Source organism: Macrobrachium nipponense, chromosome 4, assembly GCF_015104395.2.
Source record: "Macrobrachium nipponense isolate FS-2020 chromosome 4, ASM1510439v2, whole genome shotgun sequence".
Lineage (NCBI taxonomy): Eukaryota > Metazoa > Arthropoda > Malacostraca > Decapoda > Palaemonidae > Macrobrachium > Macrobrachium nipponense.
Window position 1 is genome coordinate 124,188,682 of NC_061100.1, and position 15,443 is coordinate 124,204,124.

Below are 15,443 nucleotides of genomic sequence, written 5' to 3' on the forward strand. Positions count from 1 at the left end.
AGAATCTGATCCCTGCGGCTCAACTTGTCGGCCACTATGTTTCTTTTTCCCGGAATATACCTGGCCTTGATGTCTACCAGGTTCTCTATAGCCCACTGGTGAAGTTGAACTGTCATCACATGTAACTGCCGAGAAACTAGGCTTCCTTGCTTGTTTATATAAGCTACTACTGTGGTGTTGTCTGACATCAATACCACTGAGTGTCCCTTTACTCACTCCCTGAATTCCTGTAGAGCCAGAAAAGCTGCTTTCAACTCCAGCACGTTTATATGGAGTTCTCTGTCCTTGCAACTCCATTTTGCTGACACCATCAACTCCTCCATATGGGCTCCCCAGCCTTCTAGTGACGCATCCAAGAACAGCAAGAGGTCTGGGGAGGATTGTTGAAGGGGGACACCCACTGTCAGATTGTCGTCGTTCACCCACCACAGCAAGTCTTTCCTCACTTCTGCCGACAAGGGAATTTGCTCGTACGGGTGATCTACTGTTGGTGACCAAAACTCCTTCATCCTCCATTGTAGGGACCGAAGGTGTAGCCTTCCTTGTGGTACTAGCTTCTCCAGGGAGGTTAGGATTCCCAGCACCACCTGCCACTGTCTTGCTGCCTGTGTCTGCTTTCCCAGAAAGGCATTCACCACTTGTTTGCATTTCTCTACTCTTTGGTCTGTCGGGAATACTTTGGCTTGTGTTGTGTCTATCACCATTCCCAGATATTCCAAACGTTGACTTGGATCCAACTGCGACTTCTCCTGATTTACCACAATACCTAGGCTGTGACAAAGCTGCAGGAGGGCCGCCCTGTCCCTGAGTAATTTCTCCCTGGACTTTGCTATCACCAGGCAATCGTCCAGATATCTTATTAGCCTGATCCCCTGAGCATGCGCCCACGCCGACACGAGGGTGAACACTCTTGTAAAAACCTGAGGAGACGTTGTCAATCCGAAGCACAGGACCTTGAATTCGAAAGCTTTCCCTGCAAGACTGAAGCGAAGAAATTTCCTTGAAGACTGATGGACTGGTATCTGAAAGTATGCGTCCTTTAGATCGACTGTCAGCATAAATTCTCCAATTCTGACTGCTTGCAGAACCGTTTTCGGAGTTTCCATCTTGAAACTGGTTTTCCTTATAAACAGATTCAGCGTTGACAGGTCTATTACTGTCCTCCACTCCCCGTTGGCTTTGGGTACCAGGAAAATCCTGCTGTAGAAGCCTTTGGTCGGACTGCATACTTGTTGCACAGCTCCTTTTTCCATCATCATCTTCACTTCATCCTGCAGAATAGTGGCCTTCTGAGATTTGTGGGCATAAGTGACGTGGGGTAATGGTTAATCTGTCAGGGGCGGGGTTACCCCGAACGGGATCAAATACCCGATCCTGAGAACATCCACCACCCACTGCTCTGCCCCTAGTTCCTGCCACACCTTCCAGTGATTTGCCAGGCAACCCCCCACTGGTGTGGCCGAGTGATGGGAGGCGCCCATCCTATCTTCTTGAGCCTCTCCCTCTTCCCCTATTGCCCCTTCCTCTGTTGTTTCTATTGTGAAAGGGCCGATGAGTTATCCTCTTTGGGGAAGAGGGTCTTGTGACTCTATTAGGGATGCTATGTCTCACTGTCTTCTTTCGAGACATCTGCTGTTGTCTTCCCTCCAAAGGAGTAGTTTGACTGTTAGACGTTTTCCTAACTGCCTGTTGCACCAACCTATCGTTAGTGTCCATCCTTCTTCTATCTATCGCCTCTTCCAGTATGACCTCTGGCAACAGCAGTTGCGATTCCAAGATATCCCCATTCCTCATTGCTAACAGGGAATCCAAATCCACATTGCGGCTTAGCTCTAGCCAAACTTGCTGCATCTCTCCTCATTAGCAGGATATTTGCCCAAACATTGGCACTTACGTTTGTCAGGTACGCAATCGCCTTGGAACCTGACTGTAGTAATCTAATGAACAATGGTTCATCCACTACTTTCCTTGTTGCTTCCGAGGATGCAATCTTCGCCACTGCTGTTGACCAAAGGTCTAACCAAGAAGCAGCCTGAAAGACAGAAGAAGCTGTGCTTCTAACGTAGCAGCCTCTTGGTACGTCATCGAAGCGCACTCCATTTTAACCTGATCCAAGGTTAATCCAGGCCTTAACCTTACAACATTAGGGTTCATTTGTCTAGACAGCAAAGGACCTTCGGTGTCGTATAATATTTCCTTTGCTTTATCATTGGAGGGGGAATAAATTTAAATGATCTATTAGATCTTAAGGAATTATCCCTCCCTGCAATCTTTGCGTTTACGTGTTGCAAGACCGATTCCGCATGACTCGAACAAGGCAATTCATACGACACCTTGGTATCCCTCTTTAGTCCAAATGCCATGTCAATTCCAGGAGGAAGCATACTGGCCGGTGTTTCTGTCTTCTCCGAAAGGTTATTGAATTGACGAATCAAATCAATCACCTCTGCATACGAGGCCAGAAACTCTTGGTTTTCTCCTTCCTCCGGCTCTAGTGTACCATTCTCCGTCACAAGGGATGTTGTCTCGCCTCTATCTTCTGACAGACGGCCCGGAATTCCACGGCCGCCTGCCCCCTACGGCCGCGGTCTCTTTGATCTTTGCTGGCCGCTGTTGGCTCGATCCCGGATAGTCAGCAGGGGAACGAGAACGTCTCACTCTTTCTCTGCTCACGGATCTAGAGAGAATCTCGTCTAGATCTCCAAGATGAAGGCTCCTTAAGACAGAGATAAGTTCGTCTTTATTAGTATTGGCATCGTTTTCGAGCGTCGGCGAGCCCGGCCTCGACCTTCTATCCAGACGGACACTGCCTTCCACGAACGTATCCGCCGAGGTTGCCAACTCTCTATTTTTCGTACTTTTAATAGGAGCGTTATCGTCCTTCGTACGTATTTTGAACGGCCTTACGGGCGAAACTGGACTGCTGCATTCCATCCTCTGCTGCACCTTTCGCCGCCAACGTCGAATTTACCAGAGGTATCGCAGTTTTTGCGATCCGAACTGGCAACTCCGCCTCGGCCGCTAGCCCGCCGGCCGTCACCTCTCTCGCTTGTTCGGATTCTTGCGAACGGCTTCATCTGCCAACCTTGTGCTTAATAGCCACTGACTTTCCGACCTTCTTGCTGACTTGGAAATGACAGTCTTGGTCCGAAGATGAGGAAGAATTGATTCTTCTCTTCTTAGCCCGAGGATCCGCCAGGAACTCCCGAATCCTCCTCCAATGCTTGACTGGCGCTCGCCGTGATGTTATCGGACTTAGCGATGACGCCGAACTAGAGGAAGAAGACGAAGAAGGCGAATCACACTTTTTCTTTTTGTCTCTCTTATTCATTCTCTTCTCTATATCCTGTAATTTCTGCATTACAGTTTGCATTGACGGGTCTGAAGGCGTATTAGCGTCTGGGTGCAGCGAAAAAGGCCGAGAATCGGTCTGTGACGTCATCACGCCTGCCATATCGGAGTGTGACGTATGTTGTGACGTCATCCCTCTCGTAGGAGAGACTGAGAGGTTTCTGCTGGCAACCGCACGTTTGCTGCCAAACTACCTCCCACGTTCTGCATCGCTGTAAACACTGAGTGGGATGGTGAAGCCGCGGCATTAATTCCCATAAATTGCAAGCCCGGGGGATGAGGAACATTCAGCGCTGCCGGACCCTGCTGGAACCGTGACGTCATATAAATGCGCAAGCAGACCATCCAAGGTTGGTACGCCTGTAGGCCTAGCGCTGACCACGTACCATCTAACCTATGCGCTTGAGTAGCAGGAGCCTGGAACAAAGATGGCGGATCTCCCCCTCTACTTGCTGGGAACAAAGGAGAGTGCAAATTATTCATAAAAGTACCCAAGGCCCCTCCTGACGTTTCCGATACAGAACCGCGATAGGAGAACCGAAGGGGTATGAGACAAATCAAAGCAGTGGAGAACATATGGAGCAGCCTGGTTTATTGCCGATACAAAGAAGCCGGTAAGGTTTTGGTCATCCAAAGATGGCGTCACCCCCTTCCTTTTGTATTGGCTTTTCCCATAGAACTTCTTCCACTGTTCCACCGACCAACCACGACAAACAGAACAAGGATTAGTAACCGTACATACGTTTTCCCTGCACCTACTACACGTTGGATGAGGATCCGTCGACACCGAAGTTAGGAACCTAGAACATGGAAAGCCACTGACTCCTGGGCATTTCCTTTGTCTCCTCTTCGAAACGGTAGACGATCCCGATGTTGAGGCAAAATTCTCCATCATACCACGTATACACTCTTACCACACACTGATCACACTTGGAGAAAGAAAAGGAATGAAAAATAAAAAATGAAATGGATAAAGAACGGGCAAACTGAAAAACCGGCTTTAAATCAGATAGACAGTACAGTGGGGCCTCGTTATCCACGGGGGATAGGGCCCAGAACCCCCCCGTGATGAGTAAATACCCGTGTTATCCTGATACCCCCCTCAAAAATTGCTTAAAACTGCCTACTTTAATAGTTAACCCAACCAAGACCCACTATTCCAATGTTTATAATGCCTTACTTTAGTTCAAACACCAAATATGTTTTCAACTATCACCTAAAACTAAATTCAAGACAGTTTTAAAGTTATTGTACAAAATTAGCCTTAAAAAAATAAATGTAGTATATGTACTACTGTACATATGTAGCCTACTAGCCTAGGGATTACAGCTAGAAGCCTACATACGCATGGTGGGCCTCTTTTTTTTTACAAGGAAAGAGAGGATGAGTGGTAAGAGAACTATCAAAATATGTAAATCATATGGGTACTTACCAACAATCTATGTTGATAAAAGATGGCGACGATTTTGCAGTGCAGTCCAGTAATATAATAACGATAATGCTACCAACAGTATGCAGCGAAACATCTCTTCCCTTCGTCACAACACGTTAATACTAGTATATTCCACGTAAAAACCTTCATCTGACCTTTAGGCGTCTTTCCCATAAGAGTAAAAGAATCAGGGCTTTTTGGATGCCACATAATTAACTCGTTTATATGGGTACAATTTAAAGAACGCACCGCACACCACATTTCATAACAACAACAAACAAACGTTTGTAGGCCAGTGTTGCCAACTGGGAATGGCAATTTCTTGCTAGATTTTGTTCCATAAAAGGCTAAAAAAAAATCACATACCGTATATACTCGAATAACGTGCAATCTCCCATATCGTGCAACCCCCTCTAATTTTCACCAATAAACAGTGGTTTTGTGTTTTGTCATGTATCTCATGTATCATGCAAGTTCATAAGGTTGGTGGTTTAGCCTGCTAATGGCCGAGTCATTCAGATGTGTGCTGATGCTAGTCAATTTACGGTAATTTTCTTATTAATCTCGAGAATTGAATAGAAAATCTCAAGATTAAAAAAAAATCCCAAGATAATAAAATAATTGTAAAAATAGCACGCCTTGGAGTCCTTAATCATTCTCTCTCTCTCTCTTCTCTCTCTCCCTCTCTCTCTCTCTCTCCTCTCTCTCTCGTCTCAAGTCTCTATCTCCTCTCTCTCTCTCTCTCCTCTCATCTCTCTCAGGAATAAATACGTACGTTACTGTAATTGCAGTAAATGTGTAGACATTGTGTGCGTGTTTAAAAAAAATGTGCAGTACACACACATTCCGATGTTTCGGTTTTTGGAATTTTTCTTAGATTTCGGAAATGTGAGGTCGATGCATAATCAACCACACCACTACTGCAGCAAAACACATTTTTTTCCCTTTATGTTTTTCATTATTGTTATTTATTAATTACAGTTTATTTAAATAAATTATTAATATAATACTGTTAAAAATGAATGTGAGATAATTAAGATCACCCTATAATAAAATAGTGGACAATTAATACCATATGTTCACTAATGGGTATTATTTTCAAAACAAACATTTCCGTAAAACACAAAAAATATATGTACATAACAATCAAAATATAATAATGTTTTGCAGTTCAACTTGTGAATTTTAACAATAAGTATGACTATATAATATTTTACCATATCGATCTTGAAGTTGAAGAGTCGTAAAATTCTGAGGATGGTCCAGGGAAAAGGATTTGTACTTTGTGATTACGTATCGCTACAACACCATGTGGTATTTTCATACCACTATATTGATGACGCATCGCTACGACACTCTGGTGTTTTTCATACCACTATACGTTAAAGTTAAAAACATGACATAGAATCGACTTTGCGACTTCGTTCACTCTTGATATTTTTAACGATACAATAACTATCATTTGTTACTACTAAAACCATCTTCACATAAGTAATTTTTTCGTAAGATATGTGTTGTTGCAAAAGCTAGCTTCTACATAAAAGGCTTTTATAATTTAAGTCATCTTAGATATACATATGCACCCAAACTCATTGTGGGGAAATTTACTACTGTTTCCTCGGATATTGAAATACTTTAGCATCATTCAAACACTTTAATAATATAATGCATAAATACTAGGCTATACATATTTACATCGTATACAAATACTACATACAGTTATATACACACTTTTATATACAAAGTTAACAGTTATATACACATACTTTTATATACAAAGTTAATCATATGAGTAGTGATCAGACGACAGCTGTGCACTGGACTACGTACGTACTACTTGGAAGATAAAACGAACAAAAATTTTGTTGTTGTTAGTTGCCGGGATAGATTAACATTTTTTCCAGAGATTAAAAGCTGAATTTTGTTTTGAAGGTATGTCACCGCGATATTATATTATTGTTTTTCACGAAGGAATAATTATATAAAGCAAAATTATTGAGTAATTTTTGCCGTCAGCAGTCAGAAAATCACGAACATGGTAACGTTCAAACCTAGTGCCATCCATGGCGTATGTCTATAAATAGAACAGAAGCAGAGGGCAGGTCATTGGATAACAGATCTTCATGGCTACCAACCAACCAATCAGGTGTTAGTTATACTACTCTGTAATTTCTTAGAATGAACGTTTACACACACGAAGCTAACGATGATGTTATTGTGTTTGCATTACAGTACGTGGAGTTTTAGTTTTTATTTATAGTGTAAGTATTACTGATTTCATGAAGAATAGAATGATTCCTTCTCATTACTTTGAATGCAAAATGGCTTGAAGATTCTTCCGCAAAAGAAGAGAAAAAAAAAATTCCTTAGAAGATGATACCTATTTAGTAACGCGGTTGACATACCTTCAAAACAAAATTCAGCTCTTTAATCTCTGGAAAAATGTTAATCTATCCCGGCGACTAACAACAACAAAATTTTTGTTTGTTTTATCTTCCAAGTAGTACGTACGTAGTCCAGTGCACAGCTGTCGTCTGATCACTACTCATATGATTAATTTTGTATATAAATATGTGTATATAACTGTAACTTTGTATATAAAAGTAGTTGTATATAACTGTATGTAGTATATTTGTATACGATGTAAATATGTATAGCCTAGTATTTATGCATTATATTATTAAAGTGTTTGAATGATGCTAAAGTATTTCAATATCCGAGGAAACAGTAGTATTTCCCACAATGAGTTTGGGTACTATGTATATGGTGACTTAAATTATAAAAGCCTTTTATGTATAAGCTAGCTTTTGTAACAACACATATCTTACGAAAAATTACTTATGTGAAGATGGTTTTAGTAGTACAAATGATAGTTATTGTATCGTTAAAAATATCAAAGTGAACGAAGTCGCAAAGTCGATTTTGAAAGATAATCTTGCTGTGAACGCTACCATAATTTGATTTTCATATACGTACGTACATTTTGTCAGCTGGCTGGCCTCGCATAGATAAAATTGATTTCACTGATATGGAATTACTCCACGAATAGCCTTTTTATTATGAAGATATGACGATAATATATAAGGTAAAAATGCTTTTTATGTTCGTTTACGCTTCGTCGCCAATAACAAACAGCAATACTTACGATAATCTATGACAAATAGCGTTTGTATGACTTCATTGTTCAGAGAAGTTATATACGAATACTGCCAAAATAATAATGAAGTTCGAATTAATTTTAGCCTTAATGTTATTACTACTGTAATTACACTACCACTACTATTAAAATTTCTAAAAGTTTATCAAAACAAAAAATGTCGCTTTGAACGCAACCGTATACATAAACCATTTTCAAACGTAAAGGTATATGCTTACATTTTGTGGCTGGCCACTCCGACGATAAGTTGAGTGCAATGATGTGGAATTATTCTTCGAATAGGCTTATTTATTTTTTTGTAAGATATGACTATAATATATATGGTAAGAATGGTTTTATTACCTTTATTGTCAGTTAATATCATAATGTGAATGTTTGTGTACGTTGGTGGTTATCGCACTGCAACTACGCTTAGCCTACCAATGAACGTCGTACATAAACCTTGAATAGGCTATTTATTTCGAAGATAGGACAATAATATATTAGGTGAGAATGGTTTTATTACCTTTATTGTCAGGTAATATCATTATACGAGTCTTTAAATGAATGTTGGTAGTTATCGGACCACGGCCGAGGGTTAGCCTACCGAAAAACATCGCATACGCAACACAACAAACCCGTGATGCAGCGATTCATACCAGTGATGTAACATGAGAAACGGTCCAAGAAAAAACCCGTGATTAACTGGATCCGTGAATACTGATCCGTGAATAAGCGATGCCCCACTGTAACACGTCTTATCTTAAAGGCGGTAGGAAAATAACTGGTGGGTCACAGGTAGCCATGGGCATTCTGGGTATACATGCCCCGTGACCTGGTATAGATGCCATTAGTCCCTGGATCTCACAAGTGTAATTTTAATTCTACCGGTTTCCAGCTTGGCGCTAGTAAATCCTAATGTTAAGACCGAAGGTTTGTTAGTTATGAAAAATACAAATTAGTTACAAATTTGGTATTTTACTAAATAAAATAAAATAATTTATTAGAAAAAACATATATAAGTTAATAAAATTTATGATTGTCTTGTAAAAGAGGTTCTGAAAGGGGTTGTAAATAGTCATTTTCAACTTCTCATGGAAGGTAGGGAAAATTTTTTCGAATTTTTATTCTTTCACCCTGTACATTTGCATATCTTCCTCTTTCCATTGATGAGTTTTTTCATAAATTGGCCGACCTCAAAGTTTACCCGGCCTGAGGAGCTGCATATCGATATACGTATGTACATATTTACCCGTCCAGTAAGGGTTAATCAAAGAGAACTGTTAAAAAAAATTATGGTTGCAATCACAGCCAAAATCATAGTTACGAAAAATTTTTATGATGTTTCTTATTTTAACATTTGAACCCAAGTTTGATAATGACATTTTTCTTTAATTCAGAGCCACTGAGTGGTCAAAAGTTTTGGAAATGTTGTGGCACTGTTTTTCGAAAAGTTACATGGAATAATTTGTAGAATAATTATGATTTCACATTGAAATAAAAGATAAATACGTATATACTAGCATGTTAGTTGTTGGTGATTTTTTTATCAATATCCTATGCAGCCATTTAGCATCACTTTTGAGTATGACTGTACGTACCACCTTTTTACCATGTTTTAATAAGTTATTCCAGTTTGTGCTAATGAATGCTCTTCCATTAATGTCTCTTGCTTTGTATACCTAGGAAAACTAAATTTATTGGAAAAGTTGTGTTTTAATTATTACAGTACGTATAAGGGAATGATAAGATTGCTTTAATATATGAATATTTCTTTCTTATCGAATGTGTCATTTAGTACATAAAAAGTAGGTACTGCAAATATAATTGATTTCAGTAAGCAGTTCTTAATACTAGTCATATGAGTTTCATTGTACTTCTTTTACAGGTATCCAGACAATCTTGCATGGCAACTTAACCTGACAAGAAGAGATATACGCCGCTGTGAAGCATATTGGCAGTTGCACCAGTTTTTAATCTCAGAAACAGAGACTGGTAATATTTCACGCCAAGAAGCTGTCAGTATGATACCACCTATAGTGTTAGGTGTTGAGCCACACCATAAGGTATATAGTGTTCTGTCATTTTTATTGTGTGATCTCTGGAATATAGTAGTGTTATTATATTGAGTTTTATACATTCTTTCTCAGAATGTATTTATTATACAGTTACATGGACATGGTTTATGTTGTGAGGTAGTATTCAGGTAATGTATGTACAATGTGTAAACCACTTATTTTTATAGTTCTACTTGGTGTTAGAAAGGTGTGGCAACAAGTAAAATGAGGGTTTTGTACTGTGTACATATAACATTGATTTTATTTTTTCAATTGCAGGTCCTTGACCTTTGTGCTGCTCCAGGAAGTAAGACCGCTCAGATCATAGAGTTTTTGCATAGCTCAGAAGATGAATTTTTGGCTGCCATTCCTCCAGGATTAGTGGTTGCTAATGATGCAGACAACAGACGCTGTTACATGTTGACTCACCAGACAAAAAGGTTGCAGAGTCCCTCCATCTTGATCACTAACCATGATGCAGCATTTATGCCAAATTTCCATCATAGTCGGAAAGGTAATGATTTTATGTGAATTCCATTGTATTTTTTATTTTTTTCACATCTTTCAAGGTTCCTGGTTAAAACTCCATTCTTTTCTTAATGCAATACATTATTGAACCTAATACAGTAATATCACATTTATATTTATATATTATCTATGTGGTTGTAAGTATGTGCATTACATTAAAGAAACTACATTTGTTCATATACGCAACAAACCTGAGGTCTTAACATTAGGATAATACTAGCGCCAAACTGGAAACCGGTAGAATTAAAAATAAACTTGTGAGATCCAGGGACTATTGGCATCTATACCAGGTCACGGGGCATGAAGTACCCAGAATGCCCTTGGCATCCCGTGACCTGACAGTTACTTTCCTACCGCCTTTACGATAGGACGTGATTACTTTCTATCTGTTTTAAAGCCGGTTTTCGTTTGCCCGGTTTTATTCATTTTTTCCCCTTTTACTTTTTCTTTCTTGGGTGTTCTCAGTATGGGTGTGATCTGATAGGTGTGTGTACGTTGTGAGATGGAGAATTTTGCTTCAACAACGGAAATATCTTCGGGTTCTCAGAAGAGATAAAGGAAATGCCCTGGAGTGAGTGGGTTTCCTTGTTCAAGATTTTCAACTTCAGTGTCTACAGATCCACATCCAACGTGTAGTAGGTGCAGAGAAAACGCATGTACTATTACTAATCCTTGTTCAGTTTGTCATGGTTGGTCGGTGGAACAGTGGATGAAGTTTTATGGGAAGGGCCAGTACAAAAGAAAGGAGAAGACGCCATCTTTGGATGACCAAGCGTCGTCGGCTTCTTTTGTATCGGCAATAAACCAGACTGCTCCATATGTTTTGTCGCCTGCTTTTGATATGTCCCATACTCCTTCATTTTCTTCTAGCGATTCGTTATTGGAAACGCCAGGAGGTGTTTTGGGTAATTTTATGCAAGATTGCGCTCCGTCATTCTCGGCAGGGAGAGGGGGAGCATCGCCATCTTTGTTCCAGATGTCGGCTCCCGATGCGCAGAGAATGGAAGGAACGTGGTTGGCGTTAGGCCTACCAGGCGTACCAACCTTGGAGGGGTTGCTGTCGCATTATATGGCGTCGTGATTCCACCAGGGCCCAACAACATTGAATGTTCCTCATCCCCCTGGCCTGCACTTTATGGGAGCTAATGCCGCGGCAACGACAACAACATCAACATCAACATTTTTGGCAATGCAGAACGTTGGAAGTAGTTTTGCAGCACACGCAGGGCTGTCAGCAGCAGCCGCTCAGTCTCTCCTTACAAGAGTGGTGATGTCACAGGCTTCGTCACACACTGACATGGCAGACATGATGACGTCACAGCCTACTGCTTCTCTATCTACTTCATTGCCTCCGGCGCCAAATACGCTTTCTGACTCCTTAGTAGACACAGTCATGAAGAAATTACAAGCTCTAGAGGAGAAGATAGTTAAGAAAAGACGTGAATCGTCTTCTTCTTCGTCTTCTTCCTCTAGTTCGGCGTCATCGCAAAGTTTGATGACGTCACAGCGTGTACTAGTCAAGCGTTGGAGGATACGGGACTTCGTGACTGATCCTCGGGCCAAGAGGAGAAGAGTGAATTCTTCTTGATCTTTGAGCCAGGACTGTCACATCCCGGTCAGCAACAAAGTAAAGAAGACAGTGGCTGGTAAGCTTAACGCTAACGAACGAAGTCGTTTACAGGCGTCCGAACAAGCGAAAGCATCAACGGTCGTTGGGATAGCAGCTGCCGCGGAGATGCCAGAAGAGACGACAAAGAGTCTAAGAAAGACTACGTTGCCGTTGGTAAAATCAACGATGAGTGGGAAGAGTTCAACAAGGAATAAAGAACAGATACCAGTGTCACCTGTAAGACCTTTTAAGAAACAGAGAAAGGATGAGAGAGCTCCCATTAAAAGGTCAAATAATAAAGAGTTGGTAACCTCTTCTGATACACTGGTGTAAGGCGTTGTTCGTCTTGATGAGAGATCAAGGCCGAATTCCCCAACGGTCGTTGGAGATGATATTAATCAAGATAGAGAGAAAATTAGCTCGGTTTCGAGAGAGCCTTCATCTTGGAGATATAGGCGGGGTTCTCGCTCTAGATATGCGAGCAGAGAAGGAGTTAGGCTGTCTCGTTCTCCTACTGGCTATTCGAGATCGAGCCGTCAGAGATCAAAGATGCTGCGGGCGTAGGGTTGGACAGCCATGACGCACCCGGAGACATTTGTCAGCGGATAGGAGTGAGCTAGCTTCTCCTGTGGCTGAACACAATACGTGAGAACCGGAGGAAGGAGAAAATCAGGAGTTTCTGGCTTTGTATGCGGAGGTGACTGATTTGATTTGTCAATTCAATAACCTTTCGGGAGCATGAAGACACCTGCCAGTATGCTTCCTCCGGGGATCAACATGGTGTTTGGATTGAAAAAAGATACGAAGGTGTCTTATGAATTACCTTCCTCAAGTCATGCGGAGTCAGTATTACAACACGTAAATGCACGGATTGCTGGAAATGATAATTCCTTAAGATCGAATAGATCGTTTAAGTTTATTTCCCCCCAATGATGAAACATATGAAATATTTTACGACACCAATGGTTTCTTTGCTATCTAGACAAATTAACCCAGATGTGGTAAGGTTAAGACCTGGATTAACCTTGGATCAAGTTAAGATGGAATGCCTTTCAATGACTTGTCAGGAAGCTGCTACTTTGGAAGCAACAGATTCTTCTGTCTTTCAGATCACTTCTTGGTTAGACCTTTGGTCAACAGCAATGGCAAAAATTGCATCCTCAGAAGTAATGAGAAAAGTAGTGGATGAGTCAATGATTATCAGATTGCTACAATCAGGTTCCAAAGCATTTGCGTACTTGACAAATTTAAGTGCCAATGTTTGGGCAAATATTCTGTTGATGAGGAGAGATGCAGCTTTGGCGAGATAAGCTGCACTGTTGATTTGGATTCCTTGCTAGCAATGAGGAATAGGGATATCCTAGAGTCTCAATTGCTGTTGCCAGAGAGCATACTGGAAGAGGCTAGAGATAGAAGGATGGACACTAACGATAGATTAGTACAGCAGGCAGTTAGGAAAACATCTGGAAGTCAAGCTAATCCTATTGAGGTAAGGCAGCAGTAAATACCTCGTAAGAAGTTAGTGAGACATAACATCGCTAATGACCAACAAGACCCTCCTCCCCAAAGAAGTTAGCTCATCGGCCCTTTCACAATATAAACAAAAGAGGAAGGGGTAGTTGGGGAAGGGGGAGAGGTTCAAGACAATAGGATGGGCGCCTCTCATCACTCAGCCACACCAGTAGGGGGATTGCCTGGCAAATCACTGAGAGATGTGGCAGGAATTTGGAGCGAAGCAATGGATGGTGGATGTTCTCAGAGTCGGTTATTTGATTCTGTTCAAAGTAACCCCACCCCTGACAGAACAACCATTACCACATCTCGCTTATACTCACGAACCTCGGAAGGCTTTTATTCTGCAAGAGGAAGTGGAGAAGATGATGGAAAAAGGGGCTGTGGAGCAAGTATCAATTCCTTCAAAGGGGTTTTACAGCTGCATTTTCCTTGTCCCCAAAGCCAACGGGAATTGGAGGACAGTAATAGATCTGTCAACATTGAATCTCTTTATAAGAAAAACCAGATTCAGGATGGAGACCCCAAAGACGGTTCTACAAGCCGTCAGGATCAAGGACTTTATGCTGACAATAGACTTGCAGGACGCATACTTTCAGATCCCAGTCCATCAGTCTTCCAGGAAATTTCTCCGCTTCAGTCTTACAGAGAAAGTTTTCCAATTCAGAGTTCTGTGCTTCAGGTTGACACCATCTTCGCAAGTTTTTACAAGAGTATTGACTCTCATGTCGACATGGGCGCATGCTCAGGGGATCAGGCTAATAAGATACCTAGACAACTGGCTGGTTATAGCAAAGTCCAGAGAAAAATTACTTCGGGACAGGGTGACCCTTCTGGAGTTTTGTCACAGCCTAGGCATTATGATAAATCAGGAGAAGTTGAAGTTGGATCCAAGTCAACGGCTGGTGTATCTGGATATGATTATAGACACAGTAAAAGCCAGTGTTCCCAGCAGACCAGAGGATAGAGAAATGCAAACGAGTGGTGAATGCCTTTCTGGAAAAACAAACACAGCCAGCAAGACAGTGGCAAGTAGTACTGGGAATTCTAACTTCCTTAGAGAAGCTGGTACCACAAGGGAGGCTACACCTTCGATCTTTGCAATGGAGGATGAAGGAGTTTTGGTCGCCAACGGTAGATTACCCATACGAGCAAATTCCTTTGCCAACAGAGGTGAGGAAAGACCTACTGTGTGGGTGCAGGACAACAATCTGACAGTGGGAGTTCCCCTTCAGCAACCCTCTCCGGACCTCTTGCTGCTCTCAGACACGTCACTCAAAGGTTGGGGAGCCCACATGGAGGAGCTGATGATTTCAGCAAAATGGAGTTGCAAGGACAGAAAACTCCATTTAAATGTATTGGAGTTAAAAGTGGCATTTCTGGCACTTCAGGAATTCCAGGAGAGGGTGAAGGGGCAATCAGTGGTATTGATGTCAGACAACACCACAGTAGTAGCTTACGTATACATACAAGCGAGGAGGCCTCGTATCTCGGCAGTTGCACATGATGACAGTTCAACTTCATCAGTGGGCTGTAGAGAACTTAGTAGACATTGGGGCCAGATATATTCCAGGAAAAAGAAACATAGCGGCTGACAAGTTGAGCCGGAGCGATCAGATCCTGGGAACGGAGTGGTCTTTACATCAACAGGTAGTGGACAGAATGCTCATATTGTGGGAAAGGCCGATCATAGACCTATTCTCAACCAGGTACAACAAAAAGTTGGAAGTGTATTGTTCAGTAGTCCCAGACGTAGAGGCAGTAGCAGAAGATGCGCTACAACACCCATGGGACAATCTGGACTTTTACGCATTTCCT

General features: G+C 41.5%; 1 protein-coding gene across 2 annotated transcripts in view; it reads left to right on the forward strand.

Moving 5' to 3' along the window:
- Window positions 1-15,443, forward strand: part of LOC135211125 (tRNA (cytosine(34)-C(5))-methyltransferase-like) — a 149,447-nt gene that overhangs the window by 60,857 nt on the left and 73,147 nt on the right. For both annotated transcript variants that reach the window (XM_064244239.1, XM_064244238.1), the window contains exons 4-5: window positions 9,808-9,985; window positions 10,256-10,490. In XM_064244239.1, the coding sequence (XP_064100309.1) occupies window positions 9,808-9,985; window positions 10,256-10,490 (413 nt within the window). The remainder of the gene's footprint in view (window positions 1-9,807; window positions 9,986-10,255; window positions 10,491-15,443) is intronic.